Source organism: Tamandua tetradactyla, chromosome 1 (genome assembly GCF_023851605.1).
Source record: "Tamandua tetradactyla isolate mTamTet1 chromosome 1, mTamTet1.pri, whole genome shotgun sequence".
In the NCBI taxonomy this organism is placed as follows: domain Eukaryota; kingdom Metazoa; phylum Chordata; class Mammalia; order Pilosa; family Myrmecophagidae; genus Tamandua; species Tamandua tetradactyla.
The window spans coordinates 126192484-126212641 of record NC_135327.1 but is presented as its reverse complement, the minus strand read 5'-3'; the positions used below and the strand labels follow the sequence as shown (position 1 = coordinate 126212641).

The following is a 20158-nucleotide window of genomic DNA, read 5'->3' as shown; positions in this document are numbered from 1 at the left end:
GACTCCAAATCAACTAATAGGTGAACAGAAACAGTACAGAACAGCTCCCGGGGCTACAGCAGGGAATGGACACACAGCGTAACCCAGTCTGGGCTGCTAGTCTGACTGCGAAACTCGGCTGCGGTGAGTGAGATCCCCGAGCGGCGGGCAATTTCCCGAGCAGCCGCAGCTGCAGCAGTCCGAGCTAATCCCTCCCTCCTTCCCGGGCTGGCTGAGGGAAGCGGAGAGACAAGCTTCCCAGCCAAGGCGGCCGGCGCCACACTTTTGCGGGCGGCTTCAAGTCTCGGCTTCGAGTCCGCGACTACGAGTCTCAGATCAGAGGGCTATCCAAAGTCTGGGCTGGCAAGTCTGACTGCGAGACTTGGCTGCGGCGAGACCCCCGAGCGGCCGCAGCTGCGGCGGTCCGAGCTAATCCCTCCCTCCTTCCCGGGCTGGCTGAGAGACTCGGAGAGACAAGCTTCCCAGCCAAGGCGGCCAGCGCCACACTTTTGCGGGCGGCTTCGAGTCTCGGCTTCGAGTCTGCAGCTACAAGTCTCGGATCAGAGGGCTATCCAAAGTCTGGGCTGGCAAGTCTGACTGCGACTCTTGGCTGCGGCGAGACCCCCGAGCAGCGTGTGATTTGCCGAGCAGCCGCAGCTGCGGCGGTCCAAGCTAATCCCTCCCTCCTTCCCGGGACGGCTGAGAGTATCGGAGAAGCAAGTTTCCCAAGCCGAGGCAGGCGGCGCCCTTCTTTTGTGGGCGGCTTCGAGTCTCGGCTTTGAGTCCGCGGCTACGAATCTCAGATCAGAGGGCTATCCAAAGTCTGGGCTGGCTAGACTGACTGCGAGACTCGGCTGCGGTGAGAACCCCGCGGCGCGTGGTTTCCCGATCAGCGGCAGCTGCGGTGGTCCAAGCTACTCCCTCCCTCCTTTCTGGGCCGGCTGAGAGTATTGGAGAAGCAAGTTTCCCAAGCCGAGGCAGGCGGCACCCCTCTTTTGCGGGCGGCTTCGAGTCTCTGCTTCGAGTCCGCGGATACGAGTCTCGGATAGGAGGGCTATCCAAGCCGCGGTAGCCCCCCCCCACGGGAGGCTTCCTGGTCCGGTGGGGAATCCCCCAGGCCCGCTGCGGCCCGCAACCAGCCACAGGGTCCCCTCAAGCCGCGGCAGCTGACGCCCCCACCACGCGCGGCCCCTGAACCAACGGAGAGAATTGGATCCGAAATCCCCAGGCCACGGAGATCGGTGACTGGGGGAGACCCATTCCAAACACTTGAGACAAACGTGTGCCACGTGCGCCACGTACTGGGCAAGATAAGAAAAACAGATCCCAGAGATTTCATAGAAAAATCTTACAACCTTGCTGGGTCCAACACCAAGAGAAATCTGAATAAATGCCCAGACGCCAGCAGCAGAAGATAACTGTCCACGCTCAAAAGATTGAGAATATGGCTCAGTCAAAGGAACAAACCAATAGCTCAAATGAGACACAAGAGCTGAGACAACTAATGCTGAATATACGAACAGAAATGGAAAACCTCTTCAAAAATGAAATCGATAAATTGAGGGAGGACATGAAGAGGACATGGGCTGAACATAAAGAAGAAATAGAAAAACTGAAAAAACAAATCGCAGAACTTATGGAAGTGAAGGATAAAGTAGCAAACATAGAAAAAATAATGGATAGCTACAATGATAGATTTAAACAGACAGAAGATAGAGTTAGTGATTTGGAGGATGGAACATCTGAATTCCAAAAAGAAACAGAAACTATAGGGAAAAGAATGGAAAAATTTGAACAGGGTATCAGGGAACTCAAGGACAATATGAACCGCACAAATATACGTGTTGTGGGTGTCCCAGAAGGAGAAGAGAAGGGAAAAGGAGGAGAAAAACTAATGGAAGAAATTATCACTGAAAATTTCCCAACTCTTATGAAAGACGTAAAATTACAGATCCAAGAAGTGCAGTGCACCCCAAAGAGATTAGACCCAAATAGGCATTCTCCAAGACACTTACTAGTTAGAATGTCAGAGGTCAAAGAGAAAGAGAAGATCTTGAAAGCAGCAAGAGAAAAACAATCCATTACATACAAGGGAAACCCAATAAGACTATGTGTAGATTTCTCAGCAGAAACCATGGAAGCTAGAAGACAGTGGGATGATATATTTAAAATACTAAAAGAGAAAACCTGCCAACCAAGACTCCTATATCCAGCAAAATTATCCTTCAAAAATGAGGGAGAAATTAAAACATTCTCAGACAAAAAGTCACTGAAAGAATTTGTGACCAAGAGACCAGCTCTGCAAGAAATACTAAAGGGAGCACTAGAGTCAGATACAAAAAGACAGAAGAGAGAGATATGGAAAAGAGTGTAGAAAGAAGGAAAATCAGATATGATATATATAATACAAAAGGCAAAATGTTAGAGGAAAATATTATCCAAACAGTAATAACACTAAATGTCAATGGACTGAATTCCCCAATCAAAAGACATAGATTGGCAGAATGGATTAAAAAACAGGATCCTTCTATATGCTGTCTACAGGAAACACATCTTAGACCCAAAGATAAACATAGGTTGAAAGTGAAAGGTTGGAAAAAGATATTTCATGCAAATAACAACCAGAAAAGAGCAGGAGTGGCTATACTAATATCCAACAAATTAGACTTCAAATGTAAAACAGTTAAAAGAGACAAAGAAGGACACTATATACTAATAAAAGGAACAATTAAACAAGAAGACATAACAATCATAAATATTTACGCACCGAATCAGAATGCCCCAAAATATGTGAGGAATACACTGCAAACACTGAAAAGGGAAATAGACTCATATACCATAATAGTTGGAGACTTCAACTCACCACTCTCATCAATGGACAGAACATCTAGACAGAGGATCAACAAAGAAATAGAGAATCTGAATATTACTATAAATGAACTAGACTTAATAGACATTTATAGGACATTACATCCCACAACAGCAGGATACACCTTTTTCTCAAGTGCTCATGGATCATTCTCAAAGATAGACCATATGCTGGGTCACAAAGCAAGTCTTAACAAATTTAAAAAGATTGAAATCTTACACAACACTTTCTCGGACCATAAAGGAATGAAGTTGGAAATCAATAATAGGCAGAGTGCCAGAAAATTCACAAATACGTGGAGGCTCAACAACACACTCCTAAACAACGAGTGGGTCAAAGAAGAAATTGCTAGAGAAATTAGCAAATACCTCGAGGCGAATGAAAATGAAAACACAACATATCAAAACTTATGGGACGCAGCAAAGGCAGTGCTAAGAGGGAAATTTATTGCTCTAAATGCCTATATCAGAAAAGAAGAAAAGGCAAAAATTCAGGAATTAACTATCCATTTGGAAGAACTGGAGAAAGAACAGCAAGCTAACCCCAAAGCAAGCAAAAGGAAAGAAATAACAAAGATTAGAGCACAAATAAATGAAATTGAGAACATGAAAACAATAGAGAAAATCAATAAGGCCAGAAGTTGGTTCTATGAGAAAATCAATAAGATTGATGGGCCCTTAGCAAGATTGACAAAAAGAAGAGAGAGGATGCAAATAAATAAGATCAGAAATGGAAGAGGAGACATAACTACTGACCTCACAGAAATAAAGGAGGTAATAACAGGATACTATGAACAACTTTACGCTAATAAATACAACAATTTAGAGGAAATGGACAGGTTCCTGGAAAGACATGAACAACCAACTTTGACTCAAGAAGACATAGATAACCTCAACAAACCAATCACAAGTAAAGAAATTGAAGCAGTCATTCAAAAGCTTCCTAAAAAGAAAAGTCCAGGACCAGACGGCTTCACATGTGAATTCTATCAAACATTCCAGAAAGAATTAGTACCAACGCTCCTCAAACTCTTCAAAAAAATCGAAGTGGAGGGAAAACTACCTAATTCATTCTATGACGCCAACATTACCCTCATACCAAAACCAGGCAAAGATATTACAAGAAAAGAAAACTACAGGCCGATCTCTCTAATGAATATAGATGCAAAAATCCTCAATAAAATTCTAGCAAATCGTATCCAACAACACATTAAAAGAATTATTCATCATGACCAAGTAGGATTCATCCCAGGTATGCAAGGATGGTTCAACATAAGAAAATCAATTAATGTAATACACCATATCAACAAATCAAAGCAGAAAAATCACATGATCATCTCAATTGATGCAGAGAAGGCATTTGACAAGATTCAACATCCTTTCCTGTTGAAAACACTTCAAAGGATAGGAATACAAGGGAACTTCCTTAAAATGATAGAGGGAATATATGAAAAACCCACAGCTAATATCATCCTTAATGGGGAAAAATTGAAAACGTTCCCCCTAAGATCAGGAACAAGACAAGGATGTCCACTATCACCACTATTATTCAACATTGTGTTGGAGGTTCTAGCCAGAGCAATTAGACAAGAAAAAGAAATACAAGGCATCAAAATTGGAAAGGAAGAAGTAAAACTATCACTGTTTGCAGATGATATGATAATATATGTCGAAAACCCGGAAAAATCCACAACAAAACTACTAGAGCTAATAAATGAGTACAGCAAAGTAGCAGGTTACAAGATCAACATTCAAAAATCTGTAGCATTTCTATACACTAGCAATGAACAAGCGGAGGGGGAAATCAAGAAACGAATCCCATTTACAATTGCAACTAAAAGAATAAAATACCTAGGAATAAATTTAACTAAAGAGACAAAAACCTATATAAAGAAAACTACAAAAAACTGCTAAAAGAAATCACAGAAGACCTAAACAGATGGAAGGGCATACCATGTTCATGGATTGGAAGACTAAATATAGTTAAGATGTCAATCCTACCTAAATTGATTTACAGATTCAATGCAATACCAATCAAAATCCCAACAACTTATTTTTCAGAAATAGAAAAACCAATAAGCAAATTTATCTGGAAGGGCAGGGTGCCCCGAATTGCTAAAAATATCTTGAGGAAAAAAAACGAAGCTGGAGGTCTTGCACTGCCTGACTTTAAGGCATATTATGAAGCCACAGTGGTCAAAACAGCATGGTATTGGCATAAAGATAGATATATCGACCAATGGAATCGAATAGAGTGCTCAGATATAGAACCTCTCATCTACGGACATTTGATCTTTGATAAGGCAGTCAAGCCAACTCACCTGGGACAGAACAGTCTCTTCAATAAATGGTGCCTAGTGAACTGGATATCCATATGCAAAAGAATGAAAGAAGACCCATATCTCACACCCTACACAAAAGTTAACTCAAAATGGATCAAAGATCTAAACATTAGGTCTAAGACCATAAAACAGTTAGAGGAAAATGTAGGGAGATATCTTATGAATCTTACAATTGGAGGTGGTTTTATGGACCTTACACCTAAAGCAAGAGCACTGAAGAAGGAAATAAATAAATGGGAACTCCTCAAAATTAAACACTTTTGTGCATCAAAGAACTTCATCAAGAAAGTAGAAAGACAGCCTACACAATGGGAATCAATATTTGGAAATGACATATCAGATAAAGGTCTAGTATCCAGAATTTATAATGAGATTGTTCAACTCAACAACAAAAAGATAGCCAACCCAATTACAAAATGGGAAAAAGACTTGAATAGACACCTCTCAGAGGAGGAAATACAAATGGCCAAAAGACACATGAAGAGATGCTCAATGTCCCTGGCCATTAGAGAAATGCAAATCAAAACCACAATGAGATATCATCTCACACCCACCAGAATGGCCATTATCAACAAAACAGAAAATGACAAGTGCTGGAGAGGATGTGGAGAAAGAGGCACACTTATCCACTGTTGGTGGGAATGTCAAATGGTGCAACCACTGTGGAAAGCAGTTTGGCGGTTCCTCAAAAAGCTGAATATAGAATTGCCATACGACCCAGCAATACCATTGCTGGGAATCTCCTCAAAGAAATTAAGGGCAAAAACTCAAACAGACATTTGCACACCAATGTTTATAGCAGCGTTATTTACAATTGCAAAGAGATGGAAACAGTCAAAATGTCCATCAACAGACGAGTGGCTAAACAAACTGTGGTATATACATACGATGGAATATTATGCAGCTTTAAGGCAGGATAAACTTATGAAGCATGTAATAACATGGATGGACCTAGAGAACATTATGCTGAGTGAGTCTAGCCAAAAACTAAAAGACAAATACTGTATGGTCCCAATGATGTGAATCGACACTCGAGAATAAACTTGGAATATGTCATTAGTAACAGAGTTCAGCAGGAGTTAGAAACAGGGTAAGATAATGGGTAATTGGAGCTGATGGAATACAGACTGTGCAATAGGACTAGATACAAAAACTCAAAAATGGACAGCACAGTAATACCTAATTGTAAAGTAATCATGTTAAAATACTGAACGAAGCTGCATCTGAGCTATAGGTTCTTGTTTTGTTTTGTTTTGTTTTTGTTCTTATTATTATTACTTTTATTTTTTTCTCTATATTAACATTCTATATTTTTTCTGTTATACTGCTAGTTCTTCTAAACCGATGCAAATGTACTAAGAAACGATGATCATGCATCTATGTGATGATGTTAAGAATTACTGATTGCATATGTAGAATGGTATGATGTCTTAAAAAAAAAAAAAAAATGGTCAGCACAATACTGCCTAACTGTAATGTAATTATGTTGGAACGCTGAATGAAGTTGCATCTGATCTATAGTTTTTTTTTGTTTTTTTTTTTCTTTCTCTTATATATTTTTGTACTTTTTATTTCTATTTGTGTTTTCTCTGTGTTATCACTTTATTTCTTTTTCTGTTGTCGTGCTATTTCTTTCTCTAAATCGATGCATATGTACTGAGAAATGATGACCATACACCTATGTGATGATATTAAGAATTACTGATTGCATATGTAGAATGGATTGATTTCTAATGTTGTGTTAGTTAATTTTTTTTAATTAATAAAAAAAAATTATACTTCAAAGAACTATTAATGCTATAATGCCAAATTTATAACGCATTTATCAAATGCCTTTGGTTTCCTCTTTAAAAACTGGAAAAAAATAGTGGCAATGTGGGGAGGGGTGGTAAGCATGGTGAAAAACAAATTTAAAACACCCGAATGTAATTACTGGAAAGAGTCTACAATTTTCCTACTAATAGTGCCAGTTCTTTTGCATAATCGTCTATCTCCCTTTCTTCCTCCTTTCCTACCCCACTAGTAACTTAATTAAAATTTAGGAACAAACATGCTGTAGTCCTGCCTAATGTATGGTGGATTACCTTCCAAATCCAGTACACAGAGCTCCTAAAACACAAATTCCTTACAGCCTATAAAGTGACACCCCAGTTTGATTTCCTCAAAGCGTTCCCTATCTCACTTTTCTCTCTATACTTCCCACTCTACCCTCCTCAAAACAACAGTAAATGGGGATTCTTTTTAAATGAAATCGTATTTGTTGAATGTCAGTCATGGATTTAGAAATACTCTGGTGAGATATGGTTGACACATAAAAAGGGAACTTTATGTGCAAATTCGTTTACAATTTGTAGTTGATGAATTGTAGAGTTTAGAGAAGATGCACATGTTCATAGGAGGGGGAAAGTTGGTAGGATTTGGGTAGGCAAAGATGATAGTAGGCCATTCCAAGTTTGAGGAATAGCTTCACTGAGCATTTAGAGTAAGTAATGTCTTAGAGACAGAAATCCATAATAAGGAGACATGTCTGACTGAAGTCAAAGTTTGCCTTATGATACAAATAATTCAAGAGGACAAAAAAATGAATAGGTAGGAAAAATGCCACAATGACTGTATTAGTTAAGGTTCTCTAGAGAAATAGAATCAGCAGGAAATACCCATAGATACAAAATTTATAAAAGTGTCTCATGTAGGCTTTTTAAAGAAACAAGTTTCAAACGCTACTTTCAACTGAGGATTAAGCATTCTATACACCATCTTCAGGCCAATGTTCCCCAACTGCTTCACAGGTGGCAATGAAACCAGCGCGGCGCCTGCCTGGCACAAAAGGACTCTGGTGCGGTCCTTGGGTAGGACCAAGAGGTCTACTTAGGCCAAACCTGAGACTTCCAGACTGCAATTGAGCTAGCCTCATGGGCATAGGGTTCCATGCTTCCCATTGTTCATGGATTACGAGGTATCGCACACCAAAAGGGCCAGCAGTCCAGGAGGACCCAAGTCTGGGAGGCCAAGAATCAAGGACACCTTCCTTTGGGGCTGGGGGTGTCCTCAAGGTCCGGATCCAAATCTCAGCTCTTCTGTTTCAACAGGTTGACCTCTGACCCCCAGTGTCCTCACTGTAGAGGTCAGGGATTATGGCATTGCTCATTATGGGGGCTACTGCAGCCATTAACTGGTGTGTGAAACAACCAGCAGGGGCCTGGGCCAGACTTCATGCTTAGCAGATTTGCCCTGGCCCCTCACCCCCTCTTTGCTTCCAGCATATCTGGCAGGAACATGGCAAGGCCAAAACTGGGCGGAAGGGACCCAGGAGGATGACGAGGGCCACTGTTCTCCCCACATACTGCTCTCTGACCTCCACAAATGTGGAAAAAGATCGTGGTGGGAGCATGACTACCGGCTGCCTTGCCTTTTAAAGAACTGATGTGGCAATTCAGGAGGATATGTCTGTGATCACAATAGAAAATTCTAAAATTAACAAAGTAATAGAGAGGAAGAAAGTGTAGTCACTCTTTTAAACAGTTGTAAAGTTGATCCTCAAAGTTCTAATTCAAACTAGACAACACATACCACCATAGGAAAGAGTTAAAAAGTGACAACACTGGCTATTGTTAGACTTGGAGATATAATACCCCACTCCTGGTACCAAACTGTATTAGCTAGGGTTCTCTACAGAAACAGAATTAGCAGGAAATATCTGTAGATATAAAATTTATAAAAGTGTTTCCTGTAACTGTGGAATGTAGAGTCCAAAATCCATAGGGCCGGTTGTGAAGCTAATGACTCCAATAAAGGGTCTGGACAAACTCCACAGGAGAGGCCCACCAGCCAAAGCAGGAAGAAAGACTGTCTTCTGGATCCTCCTTAAAAGCCTTCCAGTGATTAGATTAAGCATCAGTCATTGCAGAAGACACTACCCTTGGCTGATTACAAATGCATCAGCTGTGGATGTAGCCCATGTGATCATGATTTAATGTCCTCATAGCAACAGACAGGCCAGCATTTGCCCAACCAGACAAATGGGCACTAACACTTGGCCAAGTTGACACATGAACCTGACTATGACAAGTAAGCAGATGACTTGGGGTTGATTCTGGCTTAAAGACAGTCTGGGAAGTTCTGAGTGGAAGTTGTAGTCTAGGAAGGTATACCACTTTGGACAAATTAATCTCTCTGAATCTGTTTCTTTGTCAGTAATATGGAGCTATTGGGGTTAAATTAGATAATTCATGAAAAAGAGCCCAATACCTGTTACATAATAAATGATCAAGTTTTGTTTTGTTTATATTAATGTATATGTAAGGAGATTGTTGCACTTGTCTTGATGTAGCAATGTGAAGGCTAGAACTCACACAGGAACCAACTGTAGTGAATAAGGGGAAAGTGGAGAAAGAATCAGGAGGCCTTGGTTCTTAATTTAAGTCAAATATATGAGGAGTTGAAGAAAGGAAATAAAGTGTAATTACTGGCAAAAAAAAAAAAAAGGAATGATGGAAGATTTAGGGAATACAATTAATATCTGGAAAATGATGAAATTGAAGTAATAGCAGACAACTATATAACCTGATAATTAGAAATAGGAAGTGAAAGCAACAGGTGGACAGGGAACTTACCAGAAAAGCTATAAAAGAAGTAGAAATCTTGGTATCCCCAAATCCAAGGAAGAAAAGCTTTAGGAGGAAAAAAAAAGAGGTGGTCAGACTTATGCACTATGGATCTAAAGGGGCTGCAAGAGAATTAGACCCAAAAAGAGGACTTTGGATTTAGCTAGAAGTTATTCGTAACTATGGTATGCAGAAAATTCTCCCCCCACACCCCCAAGGTTGTCCACATCCTAATTCCTGGAATCTGCATGTTAGGTAACATGGCAAAGGCCTGGAGGCCAGGGCCTATTTGTATCATGAAATCCTTTGACTGTTATATATCCTGATCTGACTATGGGATTGATTCTCACCCTAAATAACCTTATCCATCTTCAGACACAGTGTGGCAAACATAGAGGAGAGAGTGTGGACAGACAGTAAATCCTTTTCACCTTTTTCCATACCTAACACAGTCCCACTGATACTGGAGCAACACAAAATGGAAAGTGTTAATAGTAAAAGTGAAAAATTCGTATGTGTCGGCACTGTTCCAAACTTCTCCGTTTACAGTACTTCTTTTAATCTTCACAATAATTTTCTAAGGTGGATACACCATTACCACAGATGAGACCCTGAGGGACAGAGGTTTCCCTAACTCACACAGTGGTAGAGTGATATAGGGATGGTTGCCATCCATTACTTTTGTTTAAACTTTTTTTTTTTAATTTCAAAATTATAGAAGATTTGAAGGAATGGTACAATAAACACCCATACACTTTTTTTTTTAGACTGACCAATGCCAACACTTGTCACATTTACTTTACCTCCATTTGTACGTGTGTGTGATCATTTGAAAGTAAGTTGTATGCATCATGACACTTCAACATCCTTTGTTTTATTCAATCAGGCAGTCACTAATACAGGACTTTCGAATCCTTGACTTTTAAAATTCAGATATTCACTGCTATTGGACTCCATATTTAGGGAAAGCCCACAAAAAAAAAAAGGGAGGAAACGGTCAAAATTGTGTGGGAGAGTCAAATTGGTCTAAACATCGAATAGTGCCAGACTCTTTAATTCCTTAATTTTCAAAACAACTCTATGATAGAGGTAATATACCCATTATATAGATAACCTCAGACATAAAGAGGTTGATCAGGTATCTCGCCCAGAGTCACCCAACCAGTAGGCCCCGAACCCCATACAAACCTAGGCTGTCGGGTTCTAGAGGGTGCGCGGCTTATCCTTGCTGTGCCTGGGTAAATCTTTTGGGGGAAAAGAAGTCCGGATTTAAGAATTTCTCCTAGCAAACTTTCTTACGGGAAAATCACATTTAATGGGAAATATCTCCTTGGGTACCTAAGTCAAAACCATTTTTAGTTTTGTTTCGTCAAGCCTTTCTTTTATTTATTTATCTATTTATTTATTTTTCATACTGATTTAAAACCTGAAGAGAAGTAAGGAAGAGCGCGGGCGGGAGTCACAGGACCTTGCCTGCAGCCCCGGCCGGGTGCATTCTGGGAGTTGTAGTCTCCCGAGGCATTCTCGTTTAGGGTCGCGGGAGAACACGACTACGCTCCCAGAAGCCTCCGGTCCGCCGAGAACAGACTTCCTGGGACGCTGAGAGGGAGACGCTCCGGCAGGGTTCTCAGTGTGGGCGACTAAAATGTCTTGGATGTGAGAAGCAGGTAGGTGTGGTCAAAATGTTCCGATTTCTGAGTCTCTTGAATAAGTACTTAAGAATTTTATGTAAAAGTGCTAAGTCGCTGGGAGCCAGGAAAGTTGAAAATTACTGATCACATTTGGGGACGTGAGAATTGAGTGAAGAGTTATCAGATAACGTTTTAAAAATTATTTTATACTTAAAAGTATGGAAATTGTCGAACTTGGCTTGCCGGAGCAGCCAAAGGCTTGGGCTTGGTTGACAGAGGATTACTGTGTGGAGCTGCAAGTTGCTATTTTTGAATAACCAGCTGATACTGGTTGTATAATGATGACCTGCTCCCTGTTCGAACCCACTCAGCTCTGCGGGGATGGGCTTGCTGTAAGAGCGTTACAGTCACTGATACGGTCTTTTTCTATTGGCTCTAACTAGGAAAGCTTGTTTTCGGTTTTTTTGTTTTTTTCTTTTTTTTCTCCCGTTAGCTCTGGTGTTCTTAAGGACGCAGTTTTAAGAGGAGGAGGGAAGGGGAGGGAAGGAGAGGGAGGATGGTAGTTGTTCTGAAAGCTTGGTTTGCATTTCTCTGAAGCCCTGATTCTATGTTGCAGGCTTCACCACGTTACAGAAAGGCCAGGCCTGGTGGCCCTCTCTTAACATGATTGTCCAGAGATCCTGTTGTATTTTTGTGACACGATTTTCTCTGACTTTTTGGCTGAACCAATGTTTGATACCAATTTATACATTCGGGGAAAAAACTTAATTGAAATCTCGTCCATGCTAGTGATAAATACCTTAATCCAGGAAGCTTCAAGGCGTTTACGAGTTTTCATTCTCATCCTTCCTGTTATAGTTATATAGTATCTGAAGAGGAAGGTGTTGATGTTTTAAAAAGACATATTGGAAACCTCTTAAAATGCCAGGTGAATAAGTTCAGCAAAGCATTCTAATTCCAAATTTTAGGATACAAAAGGGAGAACAATTTTGCCAGGGTTTTTTTGTTGTTATTCTTTTAAAAGATTAAAAGAAACATAATGAATTTCTTTTGCTTCCAAGGTACTGTCTACTACTTCCTTAGCCCTCTTTATTCTTTCACTATAATTCTGAAAAGGGCCAAAATTCATTAACTATTAATAATTTATTTCCAAGACAGCAATGTGATTTTTATCTTTATTGCACCTATCTTCTCCAATCACAAAATGAGAGTTGACTTTTTTCCTTCTGTATCCTACATACACACAATATGTGGTTTTAAGAATAAAGTGTCTTTTGGTTGTTTGTTTGTTTTTGTCTTTTTTAAACTTACTGCTCTGCCTTTTTTGGTGTAACATTTTAACGGTTTTAGGTGATTGCTATTTATTCTAATTATATGTAAATTCAAATAGATTTTTAGAGAAATACGATATTGACTTAAGGACATTTCTCGTTTTCCATTAGGTCTAGATCATCTCTACTGTGAATTCAAACATACACTTAAATTTCTTCTACGTTGATTAAAGTTATTTTACAGTTATCAGATACCTGAAAGTGTAAGTACATCCCTAGATTATATCTTATATCCCTTCTCTGACATATTGGCTATATGTCAGCCAATAATGACACTTTTTCTCCTTTAGCAAAATAAAGGTGAGGACATACCTTTCCTTGTGAGGACAGTAATTGATGACTTATAGTTTCTATCAAAACCCAAATTATAGATAGAAGGTACTGCCAATGTTTCTATCCAGAATCCAGCAGCCCTTAGACATTTCTCAAATAGCTATTCCTTTGAATTATCCCTGAAAAGATACATAATAATGGCTTAGTAAATTCCTAAAGTACTTAACCACTGTCCATTCTCCAGATTTCTTTGAACTCTGTTCAAAACCACAGGAAAGACACCCCTTTGAAAATATTCTTATTCAAAAGGATATGTTTGGTACCCTTTAATTGCATACTAAATTGTATCCATCTGCTTCTCTGAAAGCCACTGTAGAACAGCTAGTCAAATGACAAATGTGGCGTACTTGTATTGAGACAATTTGATATGGTCAATAGTGAAAAAAATTCTGTGTCATTGCTATTTGACTATAATCATCTGTAGTTGTTTGCTGAGAGTCTAGGAGAAAAGCAGTTCATAGCTGAAGAAGGTCAATTTAAACCAGTGGTAATCATTACAACATACATTTCTGACTATTTTCTGGTTTACAAAGGGCTTTATTCTTCATGGTATCTTCATGTGAGACATTTTACACATGAGAAATTTAAGGTTCAGAGGAGGTGGATGACTTGTCCAGTTTGTAAGAAGTAAGTTATGTCTGTCATTTGGGTCTTCAGTCTCTTGGGCCCAATACCAAACTGCCTCCCAGATGAAAACAGCAAAGCCTGCATATCTGTACATATAACCCAGATGTGGGGCACACAGAGAAGAGGAAGGGGGTGAGGCCTAAAAGCTTTCAGCTTTTAGTTTGGGTTGAAATAAAGGCCTAAGTACTGATTTTCTTTTCCTTATAATAGCATTAATAGAGATGGGTTTTCTGTACTTGAAAAATCTCTGTATTCATTGTATATGAACACTAATAGTGTAATAATCAACAAGTGCTATAAATTTCCCTGAAAAGAACTGGGCTTTTCTTGAATCAGCCAGGAAACTTGAAGTTGAGCAGGATTGAATTTCAGCGGCCTTTGTTCTTTCCATCTTTTCATTTGACTAATTTATTGGAAATTAGTCCATTTATATCTTTTTCCATAGTGCCTGGAATATAGGACCGAGATCAGTTTGCTTCTTCTTATTTAACACTCATTCTGCAAGTGTTCGTTGAACTTCTCCAGGATGCCAAGCTCTGAGCTGAATGCTAAGCACTGATTAACATTTGCATAACACTTACCAGACCTGTTCTAAACATTTTACATTAGCTCATTAAATGCATAAACAGCCCTGTGAGGTAGGCACTATTTACCCATTTTGCAGATGTGGAAAATGAGGCACAGAGAAGTTACTCAGCTACTAAATGAGGAAGTGCGGATTAAAACCTAAGCAGTATAGCTGCATCTGTTCTCAACCACTCTCCTGTCCTGTAGAGCTTCTCTCCCCTCACCTTTGTCTTTTATGAGCTCACTTTACTTTGGCTGCATGCTAGTCTCATTTGGCTTTTGCATGAGCATTTGTGGATAAATATATGTTGTTTGTGGTTTACTGATGGTTAATGAGTGCCTTGACTCTTGCTATATATTTGAGTATCTGACACAAAAAAGTAATACATGTGTGCTAAATGATTATTTACAAGCAAGAGAATTTTAGATATAATATTAAGAGAATTTGAAATTATTTGTGTTGTTCCTCTCATTAGCTGTGAAGAAAAATAGCCATGACCCTACCTAGCTTATGGCTTTAGTTGCTACCTGATCTAGTCAGTGATAGCCGAGTGTGCGTGTACACCTGTGCTCAGAGGTCACACTCACATGCATTTATATACATTTGTATTGTACATAGAGAGAATTTCTCTTTACATTGACATTTCATCGTTAATTATATGGCTAATAGGTACCACCTCTACCTCCTCTGCTTTCCTATTGCTCCCACATGATTTGTTCTCTTCTGTGTTACCTCTAGTTTGACTAACGGTGCTGACAAGCCTGCTTGCGATGGGCTGTCGGGATGTCCATGCAGCCACAGTTCTCTCCTTCCTGTGTGGAATCGCCTCTGTGGCAGGACTCTTTGCAGGAACTCTGCTTCCCAACTGGAGAAAATTGAGATTGATCACATTCAACAGAAACGAGAAGAACCTGACCGTTTACACAGGCCTGTGGGTGAAGTGTGCCCGATACGACGGGAGCAGTGATTGCCTGATGTATGACACGACTTGGTACTCATCAGTTGACCAGCTGGACCTACGGGTCCTCCAGTTTGCCCTGCCGCTCAGCATTCTTATCGCAATGGGCGCCCTGCTGCTCTGCCTGATTGGAATGTGTAACACAGCCTTCAGGTCCTCGGTGCCCAACATCAAACTGGCCAGGTGTCTGGTCAATAGTGCAGGCTGCCACCTGGTGGCCGGTTTGCTGTTCTTCCTGGCAGGTAGTGTGAGCCTCTCCCCATCCATCTGGGTCATCTTTTATAACACACATCTGAACAAGAAGTTTGAGCCAGTCTTTACATTTGACTATGCAGTGTATGTCACTATTGCTAGTGCTGGGGGTCTGTTTATGACGTCCCTTCTACTATTTATTTGGTATTGCGCATGCAAATCTCTGCCTTCACCTTTCTGGCAACCACTGTATTCCCACCCTCCCACTATGCACTCCTACTCCCAGCCCTATTCAGCACGCTCTCGCCTTTCTGCCATTGAAATCGACATTCCAGTAGTCTCACATACCACCTAATGGGGAGATTAATTGTTAAAGAAATCTCTTCAGGTAGCCTCATACTCCCCTTGTGCACCACACCTTGCAAGGAGCTATTTTGACCCAAATTTTCTCTTGTTCCTAACCTGTCAATGAAACCCAGTTTGTATGTTCTGGTAGAATGAAATGCTGCTAGTTTTTATGAAAAATACATTATTTTAAATGTGAATCATTCCTTTTATCTTGCTTATTACACTGGAAAGATTTTAATCTCCATACTAATATTTGATCAGTTAAGTGGAAAAGACCTATGTTTCAATTAAGGTGATTTAGCACAACATAGTATAGTTTAAAAAATGATGGCTAAGAGAGGCTGTTGTTTGCAATCTTTATGAATATATCAGACTGTATATTGCTTTTTTTTCTGTAATACCTTAAACTGGGAAAAAAGCAATTTTACATACAAGAAATTTCTTTCAGGTAAGGGTTATATTTTAACCGTTGTTAGCTACTAACTTAAGTCTATAACTTTACTTTCTCCTCTCTGAGGAAAAATTATATTGATAGGCTTAGGTATTTTGACAACTCCTTTCTTTTATGAGTTCCTTATCTTCTACCTCATACCTATGTTTAAAAATAAAATGAATTTTAAGTTATGTCAGGGAATAGCCTAACATTTTTACTATCTATTAGTTATGGATAATATTTAACATCATTTTAAAAATTGATGATTCTATAAATTGTATTATTGAAGTTGAAATTTTTCATGTGATGGATTGATACTTTTTCTGAAGCAGAAAAACCTTTTTTTCCAGATTCTATCCACGAAGCTGTATTCATGCCAACATACAGTCTCTTACTTGGTAAGAGAAAGAAAGAAAGGGGCCCCAGTGATTTATTTTCTTTTACCATAGTAGTAGGGAATCAGAGTCTGTTGCACAGTAATAATGACAGCATCAGAGATTCACAGTGCTGCCTTTTGAGTGATGAATGAACTAAGACATAAGGTCACCATGACCGCATTAACCCTTGATTCACTTCCTGCCCCATCACTGATTATTTCATTAAGTTCATATCTCTGCCCAGCATTTTACTATGACATTTTACTAGGTACCATAGATCCATGAAAATTATGAGATCTGGTTACATCCACTAACAAAGTTTAATCTAATAGGGAAAATCAGCTGTTACATGACACTTAGGGGACAATTTGACTTCTTTGGGCAGCTGACCTTACACCTTCTCAATCATTGATCCAGAAATATATGTCAATCAGAGACATGGCTTTCTGGCATCAGGTTTATTGTACAACACAATATCCCGACCACTAGAAATTCATTTCACTTCAATTTATTGACTCTTTTGAGCATCTGCCATAGCTGAGATGCTGTAATTATATATTCTGTAAGAATCATGAGAAAGGATAAAAGTGGTAGAGAAATTAGCATTTTCCATTTCCACCTCTGAAAATATGGTTGATGTACTGAGAACAGAGGAGTTTTTAAATCTCTCTACTAATAAGGTACCAATTAGAGGAAATCATGTTAACACTAAGTTGAAAGCTTAGAAGTTCAAGGATACTGGGTCTTTTAAATTTGAGCTGCTTTTTAAATTGGTAATTTGCTACATGTTAGTACCATGCTCATAAAGATTTTGTTCTATTAACCACTACAGATTTTACAAAATGCTAGTTGCATGATAAACAGATTAATATGCCTCCTTTGCAAATCTGATTACCATTCTGGTATTTATGTGTATGTATGGTAAGATTTTGTTTTTTTAATTCCAACTCTAGTTTATGTATATAACAAATAAATCCAATTGTATAATTTTTAAATGCCATCAGTAGAAAGCATGCAAGTCTATGGTTTTTAGTTATAGCTTCTGATTTATTTCAGTTCTGATCCACTGAACTCTTCTTAGATATAGCCAAGTCTTGATCATTCCAAGACAATGACAAGTTGAAATTTTGAGATTAATGTTTTAATTCTCCTCTCTGCTAATTAATTTCAATCCCTATTCTCATTAAACTTTTTCTAGGAAAGGTTTCCACCATTCCCCATTTCTTTGTATAAAAAAGAAAAATAATCCTAACTATTAAAATACTGGACAGTTTTTAATCCATGGGATCATAATTAGAAACATTAAGCTATTCCTACAAGAATCTTTTCGCTTCATAATCTGTGACCTCAAATTAGTATTTATTATGGATTCATGAGGCAAAAGAAACAACTGTTTCCATTTTTCTCTTTTTCCTTTAATATGTATATTTGCTATCAGTAAGTAGTTGTTTTTTCAGAGCCATCAATGGACAGCAGGTATTTACAATTTTTTTAATCACTTTTGAATACTCATCAGTTATTATGATGGGGGATATCTTTTTTGTTGTTGTTGTTAAAGGCCTTTTACAGAGGCCAACTTGGAAAACAACCTTAAATGTGATATGATGCACCATATTTGGCTTATCCAGCCATGGAAGAAAAAAAAAGTCTGGTTTAACTTTATTTGTAAATGTACAATATAAAGGATATATGTTTGTTGTAAACTAAAATATAAAGCCTCGATTAAACTGACTCTACTTCTTAATGTTTATTAAAAGAAGTATTTTTACAAGTTTCTGTTTCTATTCTATCTTCATTTTCTATTCTGTTCTTGGTGCTTTAATGTGAAATATTTTGAGAAGTGTTTCTTAAATGTTTATAGATTGAACAAAAGACAATCTCACTGTTGCTCTTCATGTCCAGGAACAGGGTAGGCCATAAGAAAGAGAAATGCTGAGATAAAGTTCTTCTGAGTGTTTAGAACCCCAGATTAGGTTTGTTAAGTAGACATTCTAACAGCAGTGACCAAAGAATGGCATAAATTCATGTATGTTCAGTTTATCAGTTCCATTTTTGCTTCCTTATTTCTCCTGATCTCACTTATCTTCATTTTCATTAAAAAAAAAAAACTTAAAACTTGGAGTCTAAATTGTCTCTAAAATATTTTATAACAGCTCTTTCAGAAGGGATTTTGAAGAGTTTGTGTCACATCTTCAGTCCTGAAAAGCTCTAAAGGAAAGGTCCCTGTAGAAGAGATGTAAATCAAAGGTATAGAACCACAGGGCTCCTTGGGATTTAAATGGATTAGCTCTTCTATTTCTGTTGACCAGCAATATCTTAAATCCTCTTGCATACTGATAAGTTAGCCCAAGGGGGCTATCCCTTCCCCACCCCTGCATTGGAGGAACCTTTCCAGGAGAAGGTTATCCTCCCTCAACCTGCTAGGTATCTCACCATCGTCCAGCCCAGGAAGGTTTTTCCATGTCAGTGCCACAGCACACCAGAGCCCTTTAACCCTCACTGCAGGATTGTGGAACTCAGGAGATGAAGCACATCTGTAGCCTGCCTATTACTCAAATCCAAATCTGCTGTTAATTGAGGTTTGGGTTTGTTTGTTGTATTTTATTTGAAAACATGACAACTTTCCTGACTTCTGTTAAAAAAAAATTTTGTAAATTTTGGGGAAGGAAGACAGTGGAAGAGGAGGAAAGGAGAGACAGTTTTCCTAATTTTGTTTGAAAAACCCAATGCGAGTAGACCTGTTAGCAGGAGTTTCAATGATATTTGTGTGGTCTTTGCTTCCCAGAATCCTGTTTTGCTTTATAGTAAAAGGTAGAGATCGTAGTTTCTCACTAAGAGAAAAAGGCATTAGTAATAATTTAGCTGCATTATATTTAGTGGCTGTTGCTCAGGATTCACTCGACGGTTTGAAAGGATACTTCTAGTAAATAAATCAAGGCAACCACTTGAATTTTTACATAATTTTGCCTCTTTCCCGTACCCTTTTTCTTACCCTCACTCTTTGAAGATCATCTTATAGTTGGGGAAGGGTTTTAACCCCAGGACCTGTGGGTGGTGATGGTTCCTTCAAGGCCTCCCTCCCACTGCTAACCTGCCTTTACCTTCCTAGTCACGTGGACCAGGGCTTCTGCTTGTGTGGTTCCCTACGTACTTGACCTGCAAATCTGATCCTAGCCCACTTCTGCTTTAAGAGCTTGAAGTTACCAGTGGAGGGCTGGAGCCAGCTGGTAAAGGCTTGATGGTGCACAACTCTTCCCAATTTCCTATTTAGTGACATCACATTGTAGTTTGAAATTGGCTGTGATGGGCATATTTGTGCATAAATTGGCAAATGCTGCAAATTAGGGCCTTTTTTCATTTACCAGTACACCACTGGTCAGGAGTGATCGATTCACCTACCTTCAGGTTATTGAAACTGGGATCCTACTGCACATTCTGAGAACTGTAAAACTTTATGACTCAGGCCCATCTAGGGACTATCTGAAATATCCTCTTAGCAGGTTTCTCTGTCTCCAGCATTGCTCTCCCTCCCTCCCTACCACCAGTCCATCCTGTGCACAGGCAACA

The 20158-nt window shown here is 39.2% G+C and overlaps 1 protein-coding gene across 2 annotated transcripts; it reads left to right on the top strand.

Moving 5' to 3' along the window:
- The first annotated feature begins 11337 nt into the window (after positions 1 to 11337).
- CLDN12 (claudin 12) lies at positions 11338 to 19323 on the top strand. 2 transcript variants are annotated; one of them, XM_077124717.1, is made up of 3 exons: positions 11338 to 11460; positions 12867 to 12958; positions 15022 to 19323. In XM_077124717.1, the coding sequence occupies exon 3, from the start codon at positions 15054 to 15056 to the stop codon at positions 15786 to 15788; it is 735 nt and encodes a 244-aa protein (XP_076980832.1). In that variant the 5' UTR covers positions 11338 to 11460; positions 12867 to 12958; positions 15022 to 15053; the 3' UTR covers positions 15789 to 19323. The 2 variants fall into 2 exon arrangements, with proteins under 2 accessions (XP_076980832.1, XP_076981556.1); XM_077125441.1 differs by lacking the exon at positions 12867 to 12958 and having other exon boundaries at positions 11347 to 11460.
- Positions 19324 to 20158: the final 835 nt, after the last annotated feature.

What these genes read in the sequence shown, in the direction of transcription:
- CLDN12 (XM_077124717.1), top strand. Translation starts at nt 15,054, where the DNA reads ATGGGCTGTCGGGATGTCCATGCAGCCACAGTTCTCTCCTTCCTGTGT.